A 26,779-nucleotide genomic window follows, 5' to 3' on the forward strand; every position below is an offset into this window, starting at 1 on the left:
TACATTCAAAAGATGCATCAAACCGAATTAGCTTTCATCCCCTAATCTGTTTAAAATATGCATCCGATCCGTGTGGCACCAAATCCAGTCAATGTCGATTTTTTTTTTTTTTTTCTCTGAGACTCCGGCAATTTGATTAATATTGCTTCTGCCTCTACTGAAGTGGGAATAATTATACAAGTACATTCAATCCTAAATAAGACATCTGCACTCTTTCTTTTGCACGGCCTTTCTGTGTCTTTTCTTAGCATTTTATGGTGTGATTTCCAGCCGAATTGAATACATATATTAGGTAAGTAGTTCTTGGCCCTATTTTCTGCTGGTTTGGACAGCGGTACATGGATGGACGGATGTGTTTTTGAGTTTTGAGACGGAGGGAACGTGTTCCACTGGTTTCAAGAAAGAAAACAAAAACAAAAAACCAGTCAGGAGCGAGAGAAACTGAACGACCCCACTGTGAGAGCACCTATGATTCCCATAAAACAACCAAAATTACATTAATATTTGATCTTTTGTTTTATTTGTATTGGCCGTGTAAAATCAATATTACAATTAGGGGAAATTACACGGTTTTATTAGCCAGTTCGAGCCTCGAAATGAAAGCGGAGTGCAGTTTAAGGAGAAATTGGTGTTTAGCCATTTCAGTTTTCTATTCCCCATCTTTTGATATACTGTGAACGTAATGTTGAGAAAACAAATATGTAATTATGGAAAGCCAGTGTTGTTTTACACTATGAGCAATAACGTTTCAATTGTGCTTTGCGTAGGGCTGTTTCCTTTCTCTCTGCCCCCCCCACACACACACTCTTGTGAGGAGTATCGGCAGCTCCAGAGCCTCGGTGTCAGCAGTGCATTCTTATTCCCAGCCTTACCTACATGGAGTGTACATTGTTCTCTGGCATTATTGGCAATGTGCTTTTGTACTCCGACACCAGCAGCCTCCCTGGTGGCTTTTGTCACAGAAGAAAGAGAATTATCAATATCCCGGTTAAACTAGACTTTCAAAGCTGATAGCGGCTCATTCGGGGGCTCAAATTTAATGAATTTTCTTTGATTCTGCGCAAGTTTTTAAACATCAAACAATAAATCGGCCAGGGTGCAGTAAAATATTTAGATCTATTGACTGTGGTTCAAAAATGTAGCAGGCAAAACTCTGATGGTTTGATGTTGATAAATTCTGAGCACTTTTATCCACATGAGTGTTTCCTTTTATCTGCCTGGGTTTCTGGAGAAGAAGAAAAAAAAGGGGCCTAAAGAATATTCTCTGACATGTAGCAACTTTTTTTTTCCCTCTCTCCTTTTTTTTAATTACACCTTTTTGCACCTTTTCTTTTTGGTGCTTTCATATATAGGCCTATATATATATAATATTTGCAGTTTTAATGTGCACACATTCCAGCCGTGCTATTGAGAGTGAACTTCAGGTCACGGGTCTTGAAGATAACCTTGCAAAGTCATAAAAATTGGATTACAGAGTGATGGGCTATAGATGTTTGTTGGACGTAGATATTGACAAAACATCTCCACGTCAAGTTGCTAGTCAAGTCCAAGCAACCCGAAAGACAGAAGTCATTTCATCTACTCTGTCTAGCTACACTAAGTTATAAATGATGTATTTCAAAGTATTTTTAAAGACAAAGAGTCTGTAAAGGTTGCAATTTGATTAAACTGGGCCAGGAGGTGTAAACATTGGTGAAAACAAATATAAAAACCTCTTTATTATAATAAAAACGACTTATAAACAACCCGATTTCATTTGTGAAGGATGTCTTGGTCCTGTTTTCGCGCTGCGGTTACTGCCTGCTGAAATGTCTGTTGACGTTCATAGATTAATTGATTTATAGAACTCCAGGTTGATTGAGCTTGGGTCGCAGAAATACCACCGGGGACCTTAACGGTGAACATCAGCCCAGCTTTGGATCCGGAACGATTAGGAACCCATTCCGTTTTCCCGGCCAATTCCAGGAGGGAGAATAGGAAATCATCCTGTGTACTGTATGCAAGCGTGTTTGCCTACACACAGCCGTGACATTAAACATCTGCTCTGCGATTCATCCCCCCCCCCCCCCCCCAACGATACAGAGCGACAGTGGGGCGCAGCTGCTGCCCCTCCAATCCCCTCAAACCCACTCCCTCATCAGCCACTCCACTACGCCCCGCGCGCGGCTCGACTCCGCTGTGTCGCCCTTGCCGCGCGCTCCGCGATAATATATTAATTTGCCTCCTCGAGCACAGTAATCTCAATTGCACGCCCCGGCGCCAGGCTGGGGATGACAGACTCCGGGACCGAGGGGGGAATTCAGATACAGCCACGATCGCAGCCGAACAAATCGAAACGGCAGATGACAAGTGTGCGCTCTCCGATGTATTCTGTTTGGCCTTTTTCTTGTGTGAGATGCCGCTCATTTAGCGGGGCTTCGGACCAGGAACGTACCCATCAGCACGTCATCTAGGAAAGGATTTTAAAAAGAACACGCACACAAATTGAGAGAGAAGCTGTGTAGCGTGCACACGTCCGATAAAGACAAGGGCTCCCGTACTAGTTTCTCAGACTGGTGTCAGAGAAGTGGGACTTCATGAAACAAACTTCACCTCACATCTCTGAGCATGGGGGGCTAATTCAGGAAACGAGGAGTTGGTGAAGCCCTAGAGCATTTGCCTTCGGTCCTAAATCGTGGACAGGTCACCTTCCGTACGGGATCTAAAAATGCCTTGTACTGACCTGAGCTCCGCACACAGAGATGTGGGAATAACATATTTGGGGCGCTGGGCGGTCTTTGTGAAGACAGACCACATCAGACACAATGTAGAGCAGATACACACACACAGGGCAATATGTGGCACAATTGGGCTTTACGTTGTGTGATACGTGTGTGATTTATCCCCGTGCAGCTGATTATTGTTAAACAGACCGTCTTGATTGGCTGAACGTAGCTGGAATCCTAGTTTGTGAAGTGGGAAGGCCGAGGCTCAGTTATTAAACAAATATAGTTGTAATAATGTGGCAAATGACCAAGACTGCTGATCCTCAAAGCTTGATATAAATTGGACATTGCGGTTTAATGCCCTACATTTGAAATGCCATGCCCAGAGCAGCGCCATGCAGGGCAAAGGGCGAACTGGGATACAAAAACTCCGCAGCCTGGCGCATCAACGTTTCAAATTATGTTTACAATAAAAAAGGAAAAAAGTAGCAAATTAGGACGACAGTTCAATCACTTTCCACTCGCTGCGTCTAATGAGTTAAATGTGTGTCTTCAGTACCTCCAGTCTGAAGACCTTTTGTGTTTATGATCCCCCACAGATGTGCGCTACCCAGATGTTCGAGCAGGGGGCATTGGCGTCCGTGGTTTATTTGCAGAGGTAATGCCCGGTCATTAAATGTGCAACTCATCCATCAAACCCAAAACGGACTACAAAATCAGGACTTTATACAACAAGTGCTGCCCACAAGAGAGACGCCCGGGCTGTGCCAGTGATTAGATTGGAAATCATGTCCATGTTTCGTACACCGCGCCAGTGGAACCCTGGCATCCGATCCCCACTCACAGGTGCGAGGGGGAAATTGCAATCCCTGCAGCAGGAGAGCCGGTGATTCCGTATCCCCCTCCCTGTTTTCGGCGTCTGGAACCGGTTCAATCGCAATATCCTGGTACCGGGTCCGGTCTCCGAGCAGACGTATACACTGGCATTCCTCATCTGCAGTCGGCGGTATCGGGTCTGATTGCGTCGGGACCCGTGTTTACACTCTGCTGCCAAAGCGAAGCTCTGTGCCGTGCAGGCTTGCTGTGCCCGTTTGCCCAGTAGGTGGCACTGCGACACCTGCCTGCTCTGCTTGATTGCGATGGGATTTAGAAGTCCGCTCACAGGATTCCTGGAGGTTTCAACACACAAGAAAAACCCAACCCTGCTCGTTCCAGTTGGACTCGCACTGTTATACACAAATGCATCTGTTGTAGGTGCTGAAGAATTAACCAGGAGCAGGGTTGGGGTTGAGGTCAGGGGAGAGGGAATGTGTGTACATATATGTTTGATCGCTTTATAACTTTTAGTGAGTGCAGTGACAGACTAGTTTTCTGTAATGATTTAAATGTTTTTTTAAATAGAAATAATGCTCTTAGTATCCATCAGCAAGCTTTCACTGTGTAATTGACTTCCTCCTATGATTTAAATGTTTCTTTAGGCCTGTAGATGTACTATGTAAGGAGGGGGGGGACACTTAATTCATCCAAACATTTACCTTGGGCTAAGAGACATTATTAATATGCAGGATTTTTATGTTGATTTTATTATAGCCTCTTCATTGATACTCAGAATGATTCCATGGCATGAATATTCAGTTTAAATGCGAGTGGAAGTAGTGTATGACTGTCCCTGGTTCATTTTGCACGGTAGAACAATCATTTGAGCACTCCTGCCCTTATTTGAAATGCGCCGCCTGCTAATGCGAGCATCTGTAACCAGCAGAGTGTTGTGTTTTGTATTTATTTGATTGTACTTTCATTATAGACACAGCTATGTTTCAAGGTTCCCGGTGGTGATCGTGACACTAAAGTGAACTGTATTTGTCCGCAATCCGCTTGAAGATTGTGCTTATTCTGAGTGTAAATCACACAATTTAAACACCGTATCGGCTCTGCACCTATACCCGAAACTATATGTGACTGAATTCCTTCTCCATTAGTATTTATTTTTTTATTTTTTTAACTCTCAAGAAAGTCATGCTGTGCACTTGAGCTTTTGAATCAAATTTTTCCATCTTTCCGTCTGATTTTGTCAATATTTTTCCTGGAACAAAAAAAGACAGAGAAAGAACCCGGAGCCCTTGTATATAATGCAGATCTGACACCATTTCCCCCTAAACCATTATTAGAATCCCCATTGAAAGCAATTAAAAGATAGCTGAAATCCGGAGGACCTAAAGGGTTAAATTCCGGGGCTGGAGCTCGCCTCGCCGGCACAGCGCCTTCTCTTTGTTTGTTTGCTTCATAACAGAGCTCAAGGTGGACTGTGTTTTTATTGACTCTTGTCAAGTTCTCGATATGATGAAACTTGGTTGCAAAATAAAAGTAAGAGGGGGGACCGGGGCGAGGCCTGGCGGATAAAACACTCTCCGTTTTTCCTCTTCCCCGTCTCCTAATTTCGGTTAAAGGAAAGCCACTTTCCCTCGTTAACATTCACCGCCGCATCTCAGAATTAGAGATTTATTTGCAGCCGGAAAAAAAAAATAGAAAAAAATCAATTAGTCCTAAATTTATTCATGGATTTCAGGCCGAGCGATCAATGCAAGTCCACTCAGCGGGCTCACAGGGACCCAGTTCCTCCCAGTTAATGTGTTTGAAGGGGAATTACCATTGATGTTGTTTTCTCTTCCTTTAGGTCAAGGAGCGCCTCTCTCTGTCATCGGCGGCCGCGGACAGGGATTGTCTCGCCCTGCAGGTACCCAGGGTGCACCTGGATGTGCCCGGGGCCGAGGGGCTGGTGGGCGGCCCCGAAGTCGCAGCGTGCCAGGTGGGCATTTCATCATTCACGTTAGAGAGAACGAAATGGACAGCCGTACTGCTTCTGACACCCGTTGCTTAATCACACCGTCTAGTCGCAGGACAGAGGACACGGAACCCTTTGACATGTCACAAAACGTATCAATAATAATAATTAAAAACAAATACAAAAATTCGAAAGAAACTCGTCACACCTCGGTGTTGTTTGATGTGTTTCAATTAAAATATAACCTGACAGCCTGCAGGACTACAAAACACAACCCCACAAAATCAGCCTGCGCAAACCAGAGAGCTTTTAAATACCCTTATAGGGGTCAGAGCTGTCCCAGGCGCCTGAGGGCAGCCTCGTCCCGTGATTAGTGTCCAGTCATGGGGACGGCCTCAGCCCGACGGCGAAGGTCTGCATTTAGGGGAGAGTGATGTCAGGGACACTAGGCTGACTGGGGCTGTCCACAAGTTCAGAGGTTGAAAGCAGTTCATTAAAAGCAATATATCATCTGCGGTTCAGAGAGCATATAAGACAGCATCTCATTTAGACGTAATTGTTGAGGAGTGGTGGGTTCTTGGGACGGAGCTGTTCAAGATGAATTATTAGTAAACAATGAGCAGGTATTTCCCCAAAAAAGATGAGAAAATCAACACGTGTATTCATCTTTTAATTTTTTTATTAAGCTTTATCATTTCACTTTATTACTTAATGCTTTAAGGCTTAAAAACCTTTTGTCTTCATTTAACGTCAGTAAATATATAAACACATACACACACAGACACAGGCACACAAGGGGTGGAAATATAATGTGTTGTCACGCACCTGATTATTTAAATGAAGATGAGTTAAAGACTCACACACTGCATGTAATTGCAGTCCTATTTTCCAGCCGGTGTTATAAATATACATCTCTCTTTCAGATGATTCAGGGCTATTCAAGCATAGGTAATGCCATTTTCCAGTCAGAGCTGGCTCAATTTTTATTCTGGTGACAGAGCTGAAGCTCTCGGATGCTTAAATTGTTTTCTAATTTCACCATCATCTGCCATCACGTACTTTTCCAGAAGTACTTGTTTGTTTGTTTTGAAGTAGTGTAAATAAGTGTATTTTGGTGAGTTTTCACAAAGTCCAGCTTTATTTAGATATCTGTGAATTAGCAGAGACTCATTTAAGGCATTACATTATTGAACAATAACTAAAAATGAATAAAAACATAAAACCTCCGTTTATGATTTACTGTTTACTTGAATCAGAGTTCGACGCGTCTCAAAGGAGTAGAGTATCGAGACACACTGAGGGCCAAAGTCATATGACATCCATGGCGGTGCTACACGAACACCCGTTCTGTCTAGTGAAGTACGAATCCACAACTTTCTGAGTGCTAATGCAAGAAATCACGCCTAGTTTTTAAAATAATTTGCATCGCTGTGCGTTTGCTTTTCGTTTGGGGAAGAAAATGTAGATTCAACGTGAGGGTTTATCAATACGGACCCGAGCGCTGTGGAATTTCTCACGCGCGTGTTGTTCGCTTTCTGCAGCTGCTGATTCCTGTTGTGTTCAGATGTGAATGCTGCTCCATTTGAGTGTAGTATCAGTAGAAAAGGCTTCTACCGGTGATATTGTGCGATCAGACATACCCTGCAGATTTACAGGTTGCAAAAAAACATCCAGTTTCCATGTAGTTTTAAATTGTTAGCTAATACTTCCTCTAGAATTAATATTTTTTCAAGTAAATTACTAGCTTTTAAGGAAGAAAAATAAATAAATTGATCTATAAGAAAATTAAGGAAAACATTTTTCCTCCCTACGGGAAATAATGCCCACAGATCTCAGGGTTATATCGACCTTTTAATTTACACATCTTACATGTCGTTAGTGTGGTTCGGAGAGCGGTGTGCTACCCCGGAATTACTCCCCGTCTCTGTCGACGCGGCTCTGAGAGGCAATCGAGAGGCTCCCGGTGTGCTCACACTGCGAGCGCCCGTTTCTTCAGCGCCGACGGGCCGGGGGGCAGCGGTTTCTGGCGGGAGGCTGAGAGAGGGACTCGCCCGTGGTGATCCAGGCCTCTCGGCAGTGTCAAGGCCGGGCAGGAAAGGGTTAGCGCGGAGTCAGAAGTTTATTATGGCCTAGTGATTTGCTGATTGATTCCATTTGCTGTCAGTTAAAGCTCTCTTAATGTCAGTTTTCTTGCATAATGCCTGGAAATAAAGACTGATGAAGTTCCCCCGATTGATGCTGCTGACATCGTCTGACCCGCGTTCGCCCTGTTCTGCATGGCAATTTAAGTGACAGCAGTTAGAGAGGGAGCGCACCCATGAATATGCAAGTTCCCGCTAATATGAAGGGGAGAGGTTTCGGATTCACAGAAGAGGAAAATAAGCATTTTTGTCCTTTAAGGTCATATAACTTTATTAGCATATCTCTGTGAAATGCAAGGTCTGTTTTTTTTTTTTTTATGTTTTCTGTCGGTTTGTGTTTTGTCAACGACAGCAGAAACTTGTTCTGTCCGGTCTTTTTGTTTTTTCATGTTGAATACATTGTGTAGGGAATATTTTCTTCCGAACATTAACTGAGAGAAAAGCAAATATCTTTAGTTTTGGTTGTCTTTTATTTCACGGTTTAGATGGTGAAGCACTAACGTTTAGAAATCATATGTATCTTCTTAAAAACCAGAACATCATACTTATTTCAGAATAAGAGTTGTAAGTATATTATGTATACTATAATATGTTTGTTGACTAGAAATAAACATGTTTAAATATTTATTGCGCCTGTTAGACAGCGTTATCTTAATGTTCACATTTTTTTCCCAGGCTGAAATAAAAACACGAAAGTAAAACCTTGTATGAAGTCTAATGTAAAAAAAAAAAATCTGATTTAATAATACACTTCCAAATAAAAACATTCATTGATATGTGGTGAGATGTGTCATTGTGTTACAACACACCAGAGCTCTCCGTCATTTAGCTTTGCATGCAATACATTCATTCGTATACTATGGAAATGTTACTATGAATTTCCCCCTTGTGCTCATCTCAGTAAAGGAACTGAACACCCAGAAAGGAAACATATTGACATGTCTGCACGCGTGTTCATGATCTCCTCATGACGTTCTGCCCAGTTTTGACTGTTTTGTTTTTGGTTTTGCGATTGGTTTTTCAATTGCTTGTGTTCAATTTAACTGCAGGGGCAATGGGGTGTCTCTCTCTCTCTCCGTCTCTGTCTCTCTCTCTCTCTCTGTCTCTGTGTGTCTCTCTCTCTCTCTCTCTCTGTCTCTGTGTCTGTCTCTGTGTCTCTCTCTCTCTCTCTCTGTCTCAAATGATTGATTCGGCCAAGACGTGGACTTATTCCCTGGGAGTGACTTCCCCAAACTGACACCAATGTTGTCCAGTCCGGAAACAACGTTGAGTTTCTGCTTTGCTCTGCTCTGGCTCGGCACTATATCGATCCTCCGCCCGGTCGCTCGAAACCTCCGTGCCTTTCCGCCCCTGCGTCCGACTCCCCCCCTCCCTCCATTGTGACATCCCTAACTCATTGTCCGACCTCTCTCCTGCGCAGAGCTTCATCTCCAGCTTCGTGGACCTGTACCAGCTGGCCTGCTCCAAGATGGCCCAGCTGGAGAGCGAAGTGTCCTCACACCGGAGCCACATCACTGTGCTGAAAGCCGAGCTGCAGAGCGCGTGCCTGCGGGAGAACCAGGAGGACCTCTTCCCCGTGAGTTTGACAAAATCATTATACCGACCTGTTACACACCCATTGTGAGGGAAACATCTGTGAGTGAAGCACGCCTGTTTTTCAATGGGTGGCAAGAACACATCTGTGGCTTTCATGTGAGAACGTGGACGTCAGTGCTGGTAACAGGGTCCAATTGCCTGCTTTGGTCTGATTTTGCTTATTTAAGTTGTGTTGATTGATTAGCGATGGAAGACTCGTTACTCACTCACTCACACACAAGATAACGAGGAAAATGTGAAACTGCAGAGTTTGTGTATCACAGCCAGGCCGTCACGAGCAGCACACATCTCTCTGAGGATGGATTCTTTGTAAACTTGTTCCTTAGAATTAAAGACGAAGTGTAAATATGTCTTCAAGACCATTTAGGTGATTGCGTGTCACACGAATCTGTTCCAGAGCTTGAACATGTAAAGCATTTGTATCCTACGAAAATAAAGACCCCTTGCAGGCAGTAGATCAGGGCTCTATTGTCGTGGGACAGTGGACTTTGGGTCCAAAGCGTGAGTCCGCCGTGTCGTCGGTGCTGGAGATAGTGGTCTGTGGCTTGGCGTTGTGGTGTAACAGCTCTGTGTAGCCGTGTGGACCGTTTCACTCCAGAAATGCAAGAAAGGATTGATCCAGTAGGGGTTTTGGAGCCGCTGTAGTTTTGTTCCTCCACTGTGGTTTTATCAAGGACCTCCGTTTCCAGACCCGCTGGTGTAGCAACTTTCATGAACGAAATTCTCAATTAAACCGAACATTAATGCTCTGTATGTACAAGGCCCTGCCATCTGCTGCTCTGACAGCTTCAATGCAACACGACAGTCCGGCCCACGGGGACTCGGGGTATTTCCAGTGGCTTTACAACATAAAAGCTTTTATCTGTGTTTCTAAGGCCGCAGCACAGAGAAAAAAAGTTCTCTTGCATGGAGTGCTTTTTGTCTTGCGAGGATTTCTTTGAACAAGTCATTAAATATGAAACGGCGGATTACTCTTACCTACCGCGCACGTGGGCAGGGTGCCGAGAGAGCTAGCGAGACCTGGGCAATCAGCGCGGGTCGCCGGCGTGCTCTCAGCGTGTGGAAACCGTGTTTGGTGAGCTGTGTGGGACTCCGGGCTCCGGAGAGGGGGCGTCTCAGCGGGCGCGTACTGATCGCTTCTGAGGCCGCCCAGTCCCACAGCAGGCGCGGAAATCGGATTGTGCTGGCGGAGAGCGTCCCCACACCTCGGAAGGGGAACCGTCCTCCGTGGCGGCTTGGGGCGGCTGATGAGCCGAGAGAGAGGGTTGATGAAGTTAGGTCTCCGCCCACCCCCGACATCTCGTTCCCCTGCGTGGGGGGGCGAGCCGGAGCACTCCTGTGAAAGGACTGCGCTCACGCAGCTACCCTGGGACACCGTCTTCATCTCGGGTGTGTGTGTGTGTGTGTGTGTGTGTGTGTGTGTGTGTGTGTGTGTTGTTGGCTTTATTAGATCTTTCATAGTAACGAGCTCTGCAGCTGCACAATTAGCGCTTATCAAGTTTGACAAACGGCAACAAAGAAGGAAAGCACTTTCGAGGGGGAAACGCAGCGTACTTGGAGGGCAGCGCAGGAATATATTGAGAGGCAGGTTGTCCTCTGCGTTAGGAGAGGAGGTCTGATGAATGGGAAGTCATATTTTGTTTGCATCTTCTAGCAGTCCAGTCTTTTCTGAGACACCCACATATGTAGATATAGTTTTGTCTGTATATTTCACTATATTTTATCAGTGCTGAGTCACCTTTCCAGATGAGATCTGTATCCTTTATGCCATTTCACTGTTTACTCCAGAAACGTCCTCTCGCTCGGGACAGCGGCGCTGAAGATGACCGCCTGACACACCCAAGACACACATCTGACGCGTCCGACTTAAAATCCACGGTCGAGGCCCCTCACATTCCAGTGTAACAGAACTGGTAGTTGCTGTTAAAATATTGAATTACCTCAGGGTAGCGTAGACTAAACCGAAAAGAAAACTATTCAGGCTTAAAGAGCCGTTTAGCTTAATGAAGTGTAATTCACACCTGCTCGAGTGAAGAGGCTCGCTCTCGCTGCGCAGTTCTGTGGGTTGACGTGTGAACATTTAAGGAGTCTCCTTTGGTTTTCCCCCTCCAGTGGCAGGAACTGCCCCCCCACCCCCAAAAACTGAGCGCTTGCCTGTGATGTTTGTTTGCAGGCCGCTTCCCTCTCCGAAGAAATCTGTCAAACAGCTTGCGACCTGGGTGGGGGAGGAGGGGAAAAAAGAAAAGTTGGAAGAGTTAGATAACAGTGGCGCGAATCCAAGGTTAGTTAATAGCGTCTGACACACTCGGCAATCTGGAGGCTTAAATCAACATTGTTTTCACAGCTGTAATTAAGCCACCTAATCAGAAGCACATTGGACGGGACAGTTTTCTGAGAAACTCAGACGCAGCAAGTTCCCCGGGCGGCGCTGAACCGGCCGGCGGGGGAGGGGGGGGGCGGCATCCTGACTCGAAAACCGATCTCCTGAGGTATCTGGGAACGGAGGCCACCGAGAGGCCCGGCGGACTCCTGAGGAGAAGCAGGCCCGTGCGCCGTGGCCCCGCCCTGCCCGGGCCCCGCGCCGAGTCCCCGCGTCTCGCATGGCAGCTGCGCACAGTGAGACGGGGGGCCCGGGCCAAAGTCAACAGATGAGCTGGTCTGAACCGGCTCGCTGTGTGTCCTGATTGTAAATTGCGCTGGTGATGATTAGAGAACTCCAGCACAGGATGTCGACTCTTAAAACTGTCCAGAGAAAATAATTTTCGACTGTGTTCAGGAAACTTTATTTTTTTCTCTCCCTTCTCCTCCCCTCCTCCTCCTCCTCCTCCTACTTTTTAATTTAAACATCATGCTTCAGGAGGAGGTGGTGTGCGAATTGCTCCCAACTCTCCGTAGTCTGGGCTCAGACAATGGCCGCTTGTAGGTCCGTCTTATCTTCACTCAGACACACAACCGAGTACGTCTTCCACGACCCCCCAGGGAAGAGCAACGGCCTCGGCTTATTTTTGTGTATTTACTTATTTAAATAACTGTGTTTGTGTATTTATTTTAAACGCATGCCTCTGAAGGGAGAGAGAGATGAAGTTACAGCTGGAGCAAGAGGTTAATAGGCCTGTGTGTCCCCCCCACCATGATGTCATCATCTGAGGAATCCCCCAAGAGCCTCTGTCTGCACAATTGTTTTCCAAACTTCCTGACAGACTTATTCACCGAATGCTTTTAAACGGCGGGGTTGTATTTGTCTTCTAACGCCTCTGGCATTCAGTTCAGCCCTTAAAAGGACAGCCTGGCCTGTGAATATGTGGACAACCTTTTCATCAAATACATATTTCTTTTGTTTGGGAAATTCATGTTGAAAGTGCCACGTGAATCCACAAAAATAACTATTCATCCTCACCGTTTGTCCACATAAATAATCACAGAACGCGTCTTATTCCACAGCAGAGATCTAATCGATTATATCTATGCCGTAACAACCCAACACGCCACGCTCAGTGAAAAATGGTAACACGGCTATAGGTGTTCTTTGTTTAATTAGTTTAATTAGGAGTTTCACCACAAGTGCCAATTTAATTCGCGAAGCCCACGAGAGGGAGAGGGAGAGAGAGGGAGAGAGGGAGGGAGGAAAGGAAGTTGTATCGTTGGCTTTAGTTCCGTGTTCCCTCTCGGGTTCCCAGTGTAACTCCTGAGCCAGCGTTGACACTTCACATGTCATTTCGTTTCCCAATTACTGGTGAAATAACAACGTCTAGGGGAGCAGACTGGCCTGCGCATACGCCTCTCACACAATATGAAGGCCGGGAGACTCCCCCCTCGGTCACAACAACACAATTGATTGCACTACTTAAAAATAGACTGAAGCCTTTCCCCAAATTAGTAAATTAATAAATTCGACTCTGTATTAATGATGTATTGTTCCCCGATTCGCTTTCTTTTGGGAAGGACTTACTTTAAAGCATTCATGAAACAATAATCTGCCGCTGGTTAAAGAGAACCTGAGTTTTGGTTTAGTTAAGGTAAGGAAACACAGACGGCCTGTTTGAAATGATTTCTGAAGGAGATAATGTTACAACGGTGTGCTTGGGAGTGTCTCGTGTTGCGTTGGCTTGCGTGACTGCGAATGCGTTAACGAGGTCTAGGTCTCGCAGATATCTGCTCTGCCGTGACTGAGATTTATGTGTGGGTTTCTCTTTCCAGACTGTGCTTTTCCGTGCTGCTCCACAGATGAGATAGTTTCTTTTTTTTTTGTGTGCTTTTTTTAAAGAAATAAAGTTTGTGTGACTTGACTGGAACAGTGTGTCACTCCTGCAACTTTGGCCAGCGCTCCGCTCCTTCCTCCCACTTTCACAGAAATGTTCAGCTTGATTTAATCATGGCGGGGGGGGGAGACGGGCCGGAGCCCAAACCCGGCCGCTCGGGGGACCGGTCCGACCCCGCAACCGTGGCGGCCCGGGAGGCAGACAACAAAGAGAGGCGGCGGGGGCGGGGGGGGGGGTGCGCCAAGGCTGCGGCAGAACAGAGATGATCTTAATGCGTCCCTTAGGTAGCAGAGAGCGCGGAGTCGCAAACAGGCTCGGCTTTGACATCCACCAAAGTATTTCCTTCTGCGGTTAATCCCCCGCTGTGCGGCTCAAACTTTAGAACCGGCATTAAATTCCTGTTGACAAGCTCCGGGGGGAACCGGCTGCATTTGCATCCCCCCCCCCAAGGTCTCTAACCACCTTCCCTCTGTGCTTTCTTCCCCTCTCTCTCTGCCTGTGTTTCTCAGGTGTTTACAAAATGGAAAAGTCTCGTCGCGGCTCCACTGACAGAGAGAGCGGGGATAGAATCGATGGGTAAATAAAAACCCGAAAGGGAAAAGGCCGCGTCCGGTGTGTTTAATGGACTGGATCAACAAGGCGACATAAACAGAGAGCTTCTGTCTGAACTCTGTCAGTCGTGGAGAAGAGACTCCTTTAGCAGAATATGGTTAGACTAAAGTAGTGAAGTAGCCTGGACACAAGCGTGACATTGTTGTCCTTTAGTGACGGCACACAGTGCTACAGTGACACAATGATGTGACATTGACAGGATTGTGGTTTATATAGTGCCTTTAATGGCTAGTCACACGGCGTAATATCGGAAAGAATATAAAGGGTAAATACACTTAAACCAATAATAACCCACATTGTATCAGATACAAATAAATGTTAGATCTCATCTGTTAGTGCCAAAGCAGCTATAGAGACTGGGGTTGTCTGAGGTCTAGAGAACAGAAGGGTTTTCCGAATCCTAGGAATGTGTGATTTAATATATATTTGTAATTTTTAGTCGTATTGTTATTTATTTAATTTAAAAAAATCCCTGACAAAAGTTGGATTTTCTTGGATTAATCCGTGAGTTTGAATGTGTGAACGAGCTACTTGCCCGGTGCTGGGTTGTTCCGCAGCAGAGGGACACCGGGTTTGGGACACAGGGCATGTTTCCCAGCCCCCTCGTTTCTCCCGGTCCCACCACGCGGGGGCCCGGAGCCCGGCCACCACCCCCGGTGCAGGTTGTGTGTGAATGTAATGATTTTCTCTCTCGCTGTGGTCTGGGTGGGTTTCAAGCCGAGGTCTGGGAGGCAAACACTGCTGATTTATGTGTGTTTCGTTTGGAAGATCTCGGGAATATCAGGGGGGATTCAGAGAGCCTTCTCCAGTTACCCTGGGTCAGCACTATTTCGCGCCGAGGACATCGCTCTGTGACAAGAAGCATTAAACTCCACAGGCTGGTCCTTCCCTCGTTCTTACTTTTAACACTTACTCTTTCTCTCCCTCACGTCTGAGCTCCGCTGCACTCTCACTGAAGGGGATTTGTGCTCTGTGTCTCCATGTGCGTTACAGATCTCTTCTGGATTCTCGGGGACTCCTCTTAATGCACACACGTCTCTCGATAGCCAAAAATAATGTTTTAAGAAAGAAAAAAGAAAGCCTTACTTAGTAATCCCCGAGTTGTTTAAGTTAGAAAGCAAGACTGGCTTTGAATATGTCCCAGGGACACAAAACTAACACTGTTTTCTCTTCTCTTCCAACGAAGTGATGGGCTATTCAAATAAATAATGAGCCTCTTCCTCTCATTCATGGGCTCAGAACTGCACCACTCTGGGGATCTCGTCTGCCATGGAAGTGTGTTTGTGCGGTTTCAAAGGATTTGCCCAGAGAGATCCCCAATGTGCCCTCTCTCTCTGTCTCTCTTTCTTTATGTGTGTCTCTCTCTGTCTCTCTCCTCTCTAAGTCTGTCTGTCTCTATGTCCGTCTCTCTCCTCTCTAAGTCTGTCTGTCTCTGTGTGTCTCTCTCCTCTCTCTGTCCGTCTGTGTCTCTCTCTCTATGTCGGTCTCTCTCTGTCTATCTGTCTGTCTGTCTGTGTGTCTGTCTGAAGCAGAAGGGTGTGGTCACGATGGATACGGTTTCACTTCAGGGAACACTTTCTACCAGAACCAGCCTCGTGTTGAGGTTGTTTACTTGTCTGTGCAACATTGATTCCCTTTTTGTGTTTCCTGAACCACAGGGGGAGAGAGAACACTACAAACGTAAAGCTTGTGATTCTGAGCAGCATCATGGATATACATAATAACTTTAAACCTTATACACATAATGAAAACACAAACAAGCACATGCTTATATATTTTTGTTTTCCAAAAAAATATGCCCTCTTTCCTGCTCATGACGTCACACCAGCTTGGTTTTCTGATAAAAGATTAAAAACACATCCATTTGGAAGGTATAGGCCTGGATATAGAGAATAAAAGTACTCCAATCATGTTAAATTGAATGCTTTCAAAGACTGTGTTGAGCATCAACCCATGATGACAGAGCCAGCAAAGGAGGAAAGAAGAAGAAGAGGAGGAAGGGAACGATAGGGTTAACATGCGAGCGGTTACTGATATTTATTTATTTATTTATTTGTTTAAAAGCTGTGCAATTAAGTCACATCTGGCCTGAGCTGTTGTACAATAACGCCCCGATAATGCCACTGGTGGACGGCCAGCTGTGAAAGTACTTTGGTCTCGTTGGGGTGGATGGGGCGGATTGGCACCGGCCCCTGCAAGGTAAACAATGAGGCGCAGCTCCACAGTATGGAGAGTGTGCTGCCCGGAGCCACCCAGGCCCACGCTGTTGACTTTAGCGAGGCTCGGGGGCCGGACGAAGCCACGCTGAAACAGTACCGACAAACAGCAGCGCGCGGCTCAGGGTCGGTGATTTTTCAAGAACACTTCTCAACAACACCCACCGGATTACCTAAACGGCAAGACACGCATGGAAGCTCTCTGTGTCTCTGATGGATCTCAACTGAAGGATGGGGCTTCACAGTCGCCACACCTCACAAAATCCCCTGCTCGCATCAGATCCTCAAAGCCCGTCATCCCACCTCCCTGCCTCAGACACGTGCCGGCCACCGGAGAGGATCTCATCCTCGGCCCGTCGTGTTATTTTTAATTTATCTGACAAATTCCCTGCTCGGCTGCTCTTTTGAAACTGTTTTGTTAAGCTTTGATAATCCGGGCAGCGCCAGGTATTAATGCTTGAAGAGTCGAGCACGAGAACGAGCTCCAAGGTGATTTCGTTTGGCAGTCTGTGCGGTACCTGTCCCGTTCTGTCCTCTTATCTTGACATCTGTAGATATCACAAATTTTTCAGGCTATATATATTTCTTATGACGTTGCAGTGCTACGTGCAGACAGAAATATTACCCCGCCAGTGCTGTGAAGGGCATCTATAGTAGCTGATTTTACATAAGAAACATAAGAACATAAGTGTTCAATCGAGAGGAGCCCATTCGCCCCATCCTGCTCGTTTGGTGTCCATTAATAACTAAGTGATCCAAGGATCCTATCCAGTCTGTTTTTGAATGTTCCCAAATTGTCTCTTCAGCCACATCGCTGGGGAGTTTGTTCAGATTGTGACGCCTCTCTGTGTGAAGAATTGTCTCCTGTTTTCTGTCTTGAATGCCTTGAAGCCCAATTTCCATTTGTGTCCCCGGGTGCGTGTGTTCCTGCTGATCTGGAAAAGCTCCTCTGGTTTGATGTGGTCCATGCCTTTCATGATCTTGAAGACTTGGATCAAGTCCCCACGTAGTCTCCTCTGTTCCAGGGTGAAAAGGTTCAGGTCCTCAGTCTCTCAGTAGGACTTTCCCTTCGGACCTGGAATAAGTCTGGTTGCTCTCCTCTGAACTGCCTCTGGAATATTTTAATGAAGCTTCATATCTGTTGGGCAGGGGGAGGGAGGTGTTTAATATGCTTACTGATATTTACATTTATCATGAACCCCCTCAGAAATATTACAATATTGTTCCCAACATATTTCCTCAGTCATTCACTGAATGGCAGTAATCACTAAAGTGTGTTACAGGCATGACTACTGCATAACTTAAACCAAAATATTCACTAACACTATCAGCGCCAGCACTGCTCCACACGTGTTTACAGGAGCTTTCTGGAATCATTTACTTACATCGAAGACTCGTCCTGGCATGGAGATGTATCTGAGTGAGGCGTCCAAATGCGACTAATGAGGTGTTAAATATGCACAAAATATTTACTAAGTGGCTCTGATTTCAGTGCGTGTCTTCGTGAAATTAGATACTATTTAACTAAATCGCTAAAAAAATAATCTTTTAGACAAGCAGCAGCAGGAAGGGAGGCGAGGCGTGTTGGAGACGACGAGCCAGGAAGCTTCTGTTAGGTACCACAGAAATTATAGCAGTGAAAGGGTGCTTTACTAAACTGAGAGAGATTAACAGTGAGGATCACATTTCAGCTACTGGGAAGGGTTGTGCTATGTAGGCAAACTAGGCAAACCGGTTTTATTCAGTCGTTTATTTGGTGTTGTGTCTGATATTTTATTCCACACTGCGCTTAAGTTCTTAATGTGAAATTCATCAAACGATATTGAGAAAACGGAGAGGAGACCATTTGGGCGGATGTAATTAGTGGAGGACCGCAGGAACCCATTTTAAGGCCACCACTTCCTCTCCACAGATGCTAGATGTTGTTGCAGTGAGGGACACAGTGGCCCAAGACTATAATAGGCAGTGATCAGGCGGATGCAGGGGAATGAGAACAGAGAACAGGAGTCTGGAAGGAGCCGTACTTTGGGAACCTGCGGTCGTTAGTGAAAGAACCAGATAAGATCCGTACATCAAGAGGCAACTACATCAAATAGGCAAGATGGGCCAACAGACCGCCTCTCCTCTGTATCCTTCCTTGCCTTCTGATGTGGTATCATGACGCTGGTGTAGACGGCAGGCGTTGTAGCTGTAGCATCCCAACCTAAATAGGACAGAGCGCTGGGGCTGAGAGAGACGCGGGGGTGGGTCTCTGCACGGAGACTAGAGCAGGTAAACAGGGAACGTCTCGGGAGGAGGATGTTTGGGACTGGGCGGACCTTATTAGTTCTTGGAGAGGAGGAGGCGGGAGGTGGTCACATGGTACAGATTGAGCAAGACCATTGTCCTGCCTTGTTGGGTAGTTGAACTGTATCAGCAGCCACTGACGGCCAGGAGACTTGCAGTGTCTCTGTCTATCAGTTATCCTAAATCTTGTGCAGCCCGGTCTTTGCAGCTACTGGTTTCAGAAACACTATGCAGACATGGATGGTGATGAGCGGAGGAACCTGTAGTCTGTGCAACGTGGACTGAAGGTCTTCAAAGGAAGAGGACTTCAGTTTTAGTTGCACTCCCCTTGTGTTTCTCCTTTTATCCAGACTGTTCATTAACGGCTCGTGTAGCTGAGAGCTCTGCCTCTGCTTTCCGTTCTCTGCATTTCATGAGGGAGGCCTGCATTTGACCAAAGGCCTTTTCCTTCCCCTGTTTATGTAATAGTGTCTGCGTCTGGCGAGTGGTCAATACTGCCGATCGATACTGCGGAGAGATTGGGAACCAGCAGGGCCTGGGAGCAACATGTGTCTGTTTCTATGTTTCTGTTTTTGCAGGGAAGGGATGGTGTGTGGGGGGGTGGGGGTTGCTGGGTAGATTCAGTATATTTCCCAAGGCTGTGTGAAAGGGATGGCATTTTGCCTGTGAGGTAGAGACTCTGCTCGGCCTCTGTGTTGTCGATGACACTGCTACTTTAAGCTCTGGAATCCGCTTTGGTTTGAGTTTTGTTCGTATGTATATATACAGTATATAAATATATGTATATTAAAATAATTATCTGGTTGATTTCCATAGCCTAATATGCTCTTGATTCATTGTAAAAATATAAAAGAGCATTTCTAGTAGTAGAAAACATGGCTGTTGAAAGGAGATACATTCAATAACTTTTTTTATTTTCTTAGATATATTTCTTGAGTTTTAGCTGCACAGTAATTGAAAAGACACTTGTGTGTGGAGGCTTTGAGGGGTACAGACACCCCGAGACCCCGGTGTTGTGTGTCTTGTTAAGGTTATGAACAATCACGTACCGGTCCTAATAATAGACCCAGACCACTGAGAGTGGTTTGTATGATGGCAAGTCTGCCAGTACTGAACTGAACTGAAGTGTTCGTAGCTGCAGTCTTTTTCTCAGATCTGAACAAAATGTTTGCCAGCAAGAATGACACAGTTAGATCGCTGGAAGAATAAACTTTTATTGAATATATATATATATATATATATATATATATATATATATATATATATATATATATATATATATATATATATATATATATATATATATATATATAATAAATAAAAAACAGGACTCGGCCTGGGCACTGATCCGTTCTGCAGCGCTCCAAAACACTCCTCTCTGATTTACAAGACTGCTGTACGGGCATATAGAATCTGTCACCTTCGTAATGCGAATGAATCTCTCTCTCTCTCTTTCTCTCCAGACAGACAGACAAGGCTGTAGATGGATCTACACAGACACTTATATGTGTATGTGATATCTGAACTGTCGGGCTCTGCTCTATGACTCCAAATCAAAGTTCGTGCTTTTGCCCAGCTCCCCACTTCACGGCTCGCTCTGTCACAAGCTAATCAATGCACCGGCCCTGGCAGGGAAGGGATCCATAGGCCCGGGGAAGCACAAAGGCAGAAAGCAAAGGTAGTTAAGCTGCTCGCCGTGCGTGAGTAGTCAGAGGGCAGGCAGGCACTGTGCACCTTGACCACCTATTATGAAGCTCTTTGCTGCGATGTCAAGTGAAAGCAAGTTAATTGGGTGAAGCTGTAGAGCATGTTAGGGCCATGGTAGAAGGTTGCCGTCTCTGACAGTTGAGTGTCAGCGCGAGCCAGTCGAGTGTGGCTGAGAGACAGAGGCCTGTCACAAAGTTCGCGTGGACTACAGCGCCGTTAGAGAGCCGAGATTGCAGCAGCTCGGTTTCAGCGCGCTCCCCAGAAAAATACATTTCACACACTGTGCCGTTCCCCCGCTGCCCTCGGAGGTCTCGGCACTGCGATGATTGGATTCTAATGCACGGGGAAAACAAATGCAGAGCGCGGTCTTACACCCGATCGCAAATGCAGATGTTACTTCCCCCCCAGATTCTGTATGATCTGCTCTGGTATAAACCGTTGTGGGGAGGGTATATACACTCACCTAAAGGATTATTAGGAACACCATACTAATACTGTGTTTGACCCCCTTTCGCCTTCAGAACTGCCTTAATTCTACGTGGCATTGATTCAACAAGGTGCTGAAAGCATTCTTTAGAAATGTTGGCCCATATTGATAGGATAGCATCTTGCAGTTGATGGAGATTTGTGGGATGCACATCCAGGGCACGAAGCTCCCGTTCCACCACATCCCAAAGATGCTCTATTGGGTTGAGATCTGGTGACTGTGGGGGCCAGTTTAGTACAGTGAACTCATCGTCATGTTCAAGAAACCAATTTGAAATGATTCGACCTTTGTGACATGGTGCATTATCCTGCTGGAAGTAGCCATCAGAGGATGGGTACATGGTGGTCATAAAGGGATGGACATGGTCAGAAACAATGCTCAGGTAGGCCGTGGCATTTAAACGATGCCCAATTGGCACTAAGGGGCCTAAAGTGTGCCAGGAGAAAACATCCCCCACACCATTACACCACCACCACCAGCCTGCACAGTGGTAACAAGGCATGATGGATCCATGTTCTCATTCTGTTTACGCCAAATTCTGACTCTACCATCTGAATGTCTCAACAGAAATCGAGACTCATCAGACCAGGCAACATTTTTCCAGTCTTCAACTGTCCAATTTTGGTGAGCTTGTGCAAATTGTAGCCTCTTTTTCCTATTTGTAGTGGAGATGAGTGGTACCCGGTGGGGTCTTCTGCTGTTGTAGCCCATCCGCCTCAAGGTTGTACGTGTTGTGGCTTCACAAATGCTTTGCTGCATACCTCGGTTGTAACGAGTGGTTATTTCAGTCAAAGTTGCTCTTCTATCAGCTTGAATCAGTCGGCCCATTCTCCTCTGACCTCTAGCATCAACAAGGCATTTTCGCCCACAGGACTGCCGCATACTGGATGTTTTTCCCTTTTCACACCATTCTTTGTAAACCCTAGAAATGGTTGTGCGTGAAAATCCCAGTAACTGAGCAGATTGTGAAATACTCAGACCGGCCCGTCTGGCACCAACAACCATGCCACGCTCAAAATTGCTTAAATCACCTTTCTTTCCCATTCAGACATTCAGTTTGGAGTTCAGGAGATTGTCTTGACCAGGACCACACCCCTAAATGCATTGAAGCAACTGCCATGTGATTGGTTGGTTAGATAATTGCATTAATGAGAAATTGAACAGGTGTTCCTAATAATCCTTTAGGTGAGTGTTTGTGCAAGGAGATAATATTCTGCTTCACGAGGAACCCTTTCGCCAGTGGAAGTTATATCTGAGTCGGCCCCTCTCTCAAGTACATTTAAATGCGTGGCTACAGAAGGATAACTGCACATTTTTATCCAGTGTGTGTAAATGCATTTCCCGTCAACTACATGTAATAAACTAGGATCGAATGATAGATAGCGAGTCGGCCTTCTACGCCACTGTTGTGTCTAACTGTTTGGCTCCAGTGTTATGACTGTTTGGAGTAGCTGAGGCTGTCAAATAGAAATTATACTTCAAATAAAAGGTGCTTTCCCCAGGTCTGGGTCATTCTATAGCAAACCAGTATCACCAACACGTAAAGCCGGCGTGTGATGGGCTGAGACACTCACACAAGATGTTTGGGAAGAGGCCAGAGTTGGCAACTAGAAGCGAGGACGTCTGTAGCGACTCAGATAGTGTTTTCCATGACCGGTCGGTTGTGTGTTTTCCTCGTCGTGTCAGGAACCCACACAGGTTTTGTCATTTACTTCGGAGGAACCAGAATAAAGCGAGCATGTTGGTTGTATAGGGAGACATGGGTGCTGCATTCATGGGCGTGTATTCTTACCATGTACTGCTCAAACACAGGGGAATGTCTAATAAAACAGCCTCCCAGCCTTGACAGCTGTATTTAAATGTTGCTGCTTAAAACCCAGATTGTGATGCAGATTTTGAAGCAGCCTTGGACTTCATGGCCTGTGTCCTTTCTTTCTTTTTTTAATGCTTCTCCTCATGACTTATATTTCCTAAGCCAGTTGTTATACCTATTATAGCTGCTTATGACACCTAGTTTACTTTAAGTACTTGGACACAATCAAAACACGTTTTTGATTGTTGTATTTGATGCATTTTGATAGATAAACAACTCTTGGATTTTCTCCCTGATTGATATTTGGATGTATGCCTTATAAAAAGTCTAACAGTGAGGATGACAGGTTGTGTCTGTGCCGATACTGGACAGTTATCTTCATAACTATGAGGGTTTCCTAACCTTCATACATAAACTTGATATTTGCAGAGTTTTGTTTCCGCTGGGAGACAATGTCCATCTTCTGTTTCCCGAGCAGCCGATAACATCTTAATCCCAAAGAAAAAACTGGGGGAATTTTGCAAACCAGAGCAATTAAGTACTTTCCCCGTGTATTGTAATCACCAGAGGCACACATGAAGTTTTTAAATCCAGACTTAAATCTTTAAACTCTCCTTAGCTTGTTACCGAGTGCGGGCTTCATGTTTGTGCACTTGTTTGTTATTTCGGTGGTGTGCGTTCCTTCCTGTACTCTTGTGAACGTGTTTTTTCTGCTGCAAATTGAATAACATCTTTAACATTACAATTTTTCATCTCTATCACAGCTTTCAATGTATTTGCTTTTTAATCAATCTCATCACATACCGAGTTCTAACGATAATCAGTTCAGTAGCAACATTCAAGATCAAATGCTCTTTGACAATTGTGCGCATAAACGTATCTAAAGAAAGTCTGCAGTAGCCGGAGAGTTCCCCGGCCTCCATAGTGGCCAGGCAGACACTGACCGTGCGAAGAGTAGCGCCGTGGCAAAACCGCACAATCGAACCCGAGGAGGTCGGCTCAGCCCACAGAGCGGTTGGGGAAATATAGCGCATCGTGGGCTGATGCCAGTTAGTCTCCTGTGCAAAGAGCTAGAAGGGATTGGCAAAGTGGACCTGTACTGGTTCACGTCCAAGTTATCACCTTTTTGTTTTGGTCCAGCTCCACACAAACACCATTTTCTACACAATCACTAATTTCACTCCATCTCCCCTCTATGGTAGATATCTGGAGCCACAGTGGGCGTCTCTTCAACTTCACCACCGAACACCTCACCCCAGCCCGGAGCAGACGCCTGGAGCGAGGCAGGAAACAGCCGGCCGGGCGGCCACAGCGCCGCGAACTTCGGCCCCCTGAGGGTGTCCAGAGGAGGAGAGAAGACTTGGCAGAGCGGCCCCCTGTCCTCCGGCGCCAGAGCTGCTTTCACATCATCCACCACAATTACTAATTAACAACAGCAACAACACCGAGAGGACACACCATTAAAACGAGCATCTGAAATGATTTGTAGTTTTATACCAGGCAAACGTTATTTATAATATGAGTAGATTTTATATTTATATTTTTATATATACCCTCTACATTTGACAAAAGAAGGTAAAAATGAGAGACATCTTTGTGTTTTTAAAAACATCTATTTGTATTTGATGCTGATTATGCATTCCCCCCCTCCTCCCAATTGTTTAAAAAGTGACACATTTTAGGTAATTTTCCACCAACCTTAAAAAAAAAAAAATCAATAAGCCATTTTAGTCTCTATCTATCAAAGTTGTTTCATACTTGTCTGTTGTAAAGCGGGAATGCAGCACTTTAATAGGATCGCGGGAGCTATTTGAAATGTATGCCAATGATTCCTGTCATTTCATGGCAGCCCTGCCATGGTTCACTGAGCCCCACTGCTCTCTTGTCAGCCCGACTGGAGACGAGCATTTAGTTGCAAACTTTGAACAGGTTGTGCAAAACAGAAATGATGTGACTGCTACCCCTCCTGCACCGCAATGTCACTCCTGGTCAGAGTGAGAAGGTCGGGCTGCGGCTCGTCTCGCTACACGGGAAACGCGCGCCCTTCTGAGCGCGGTCACCGCCGCGCCGCCGCTGTGTAGAGACGCTCTCTCTCCCTTCCTCCTGAGCGGTGTGTGTGTGCGCGTCGAGGGAGGGGGTTAAATTATAAACCTGCTGTTCATGAACTTCACAAAGACAGTGTCTCGTCCTTCCTCACCTCCCTGCAGCATCCAGATCATTTCTCTTTCCTTTGTGCGTTTATTTTAATGATCATTATTTCGATTACAGTCTGATCCTTTCAGTCTCCCCCGTACGAGGGTCTAGGTAGGCTCCCTTTGTCTGTGGTACCCCAAGAGTGACGCCCATGTTTGACAGCCTACACATCAAGGCCATTGCCCTGTATTTTCTGCCTTGTAGCACACAAAAGTAAAATCGCTTGTCAGGCCGAGGTGTCGAGGAGCTGACAAGATGCCCCAGTGACATTTCAGCTCGAAAGAGCAAGTGTCTTGCAACCGAGTGGTCAAATATCAAATAATAGGTCAAGCAGGAAGGAGTTGAGTGGTATCCAGAAGGCAGTTTCTGGCAACTTACTTGACAAGCGCCCGGGCGCTCTGCGACTTAACAAAGTGATGTTCTGTTGGGTATTGTGAGACAGTCTGTTCCGTATTGCCTTCAAAAGATCAGACATTGACATTGATTAATCTCTTTAACCCCTTGAGCATGGAGACGGGGGTTTGCGGCGCGCCTGCCGGCAGGGCGAGTTCGCCGGCTCTGTACGTAGAGCAGCACAGAGATATTCCACAGCTCATTAGAATATGCTGACCCCATCATCCTTGCAGTCACAGTGCATTCAGCACGGCAAGTTATTTGACTGTAAAACATAGATTCTTTCGCCCCGCGGTTCACACTGAATGCTCAAAACCTCCGTCTCCGAGGAGCTATTTTGCATTCGGAGGAATATTAATTTACAGAAACTGAGAAAATTAGATAAAGGGTTTTCTACGGCTGCAATTAGGGAAAAGGCAATTAGATCATCTGTTTGCTTGTTTTTTTCTTTATTGTCCTACAAATTAAGCATGTTTTTATTTTTTATTTGCTGTGCTCGTAAATATAGGGTCTCCATTTATTAATGTAAATTATTTTCTCATGTGTAAATATAGGCTTCCCCCACACAAACTCTTTTAAAATAAAATTAATTTTGAAAGGATTCTGGTGTTGTCATGGGTTTTCGAACAGGAGAGGTTGCGTATTTGTTGAATTTTAATGTTTAGCAAACAGACACGAGTGGAAACAGTTGGCGAGAGAGACGTGTCAAGGCTGACAGCCATCAAACAGCCGCTCCGATGACACACATGTTTAATGCAAGGCAACCTACAGCTTGTCATGTCAGGCCTGCGATTAGGAGGAGCTGTGGCCCCTTCTGATACACATGTCCGCTAAAGTGTACCGGCAGTGCTGAGAGGAGCGAAGTGGTTTGTTTAACCACGATTTGCATATCCTTTTCCTATAAACTTTAACAAGCTTGTCACCCTGTGGATGAACCTCAGTTGAGGACTGTATTCCATGCAGGGCTAATTCATCTCAGACCTCGACCAGAGGGAATAAGTTACAACTCCTGAATATTGTTATTTCTCATGTAAGTCATACACAGACGGGTGACAAATTAAAGGAAAAACCTGAATAAATGAGTAGAGGAACATAATGAATGCAGACGTCTCTGAACAGGTGTACTGCATGATACAATTAAGCAATTAACATCCTCTCATGCTCTGTGGCATGTATACAAATGCTGAGCAGCCCAGCTGACCTCGATTTTGGATCAAGATGGCAAGAGGAAAGGATCTCAGTGACTGTGAAAGAGGGGCTCTGTTATGCTGTGGGGGGCATTTTCCTGGCATGGTTTGGGTCCACTTGTCCCCTTAGAGGGAAGAGTCACTGCAAATCAAAGTGATTCTGAGTGATCACCTTTATCCTGTGGTGACACATTTCTCTCCTGATGGGAGTGTCTCTTCCAGGATGACAATGCCCATCCACAGGGCACGAGGGTCACTGAATGGTGTGATGAGTATGACAATGATGTGACTCATATGCTTTGACCTTTGCAGTCAACAGATCTCAACCCAATTGAACACCTATGGGAGATTCTGGACCGACGTGTTAGACAGCGCTCTCCACCACCACCATCAAAACCCCAA

General features: G+C 45.7%; 1 protein-coding gene across 1 annotated transcript in view; it reads left to right on the plus strand.

Moving 5' to 3' along the window:
- Positions 1 to 25,791, plus strand: part of ccdc171 (coiled-coil domain containing 171) — a 79,261-nt gene extending 53,470 nt beyond the window's left edge. Inside the window, exons 23-25 of the mRNA XM_066720703.1 lie at positions 5,380 to 5,511; positions 9,049 to 9,204; positions 23,807 to 25,791. Coding sequence (XP_066576800.1) covers positions 5,380 to 5,511; positions 9,049 to 9,204; positions 23,807 to 24,034 — 516 coding nt within the window. The 3' untranslated portion in view covers positions 24,035 to 25,791. The remainder of the gene's footprint in view (positions 1 to 5,379; positions 5,512 to 9,048; positions 9,205 to 23,806) is intronic.
- The last annotated feature ends 988 nt before the right edge of the window (positions 25,792 to 26,779 follow it).

Source organism: Amia ocellicauda, chromosome 13 (assembly GCF_036373705.1).
Source record: "Amia ocellicauda isolate fAmiCal2 chromosome 13, fAmiCal2.hap1, whole genome shotgun sequence".
NCBI classification, from domain to species: Eukaryota; Metazoa; Chordata; class Actinopteri; order Amiiformes; family Amiidae; genus Amia; species Amia ocellicauda.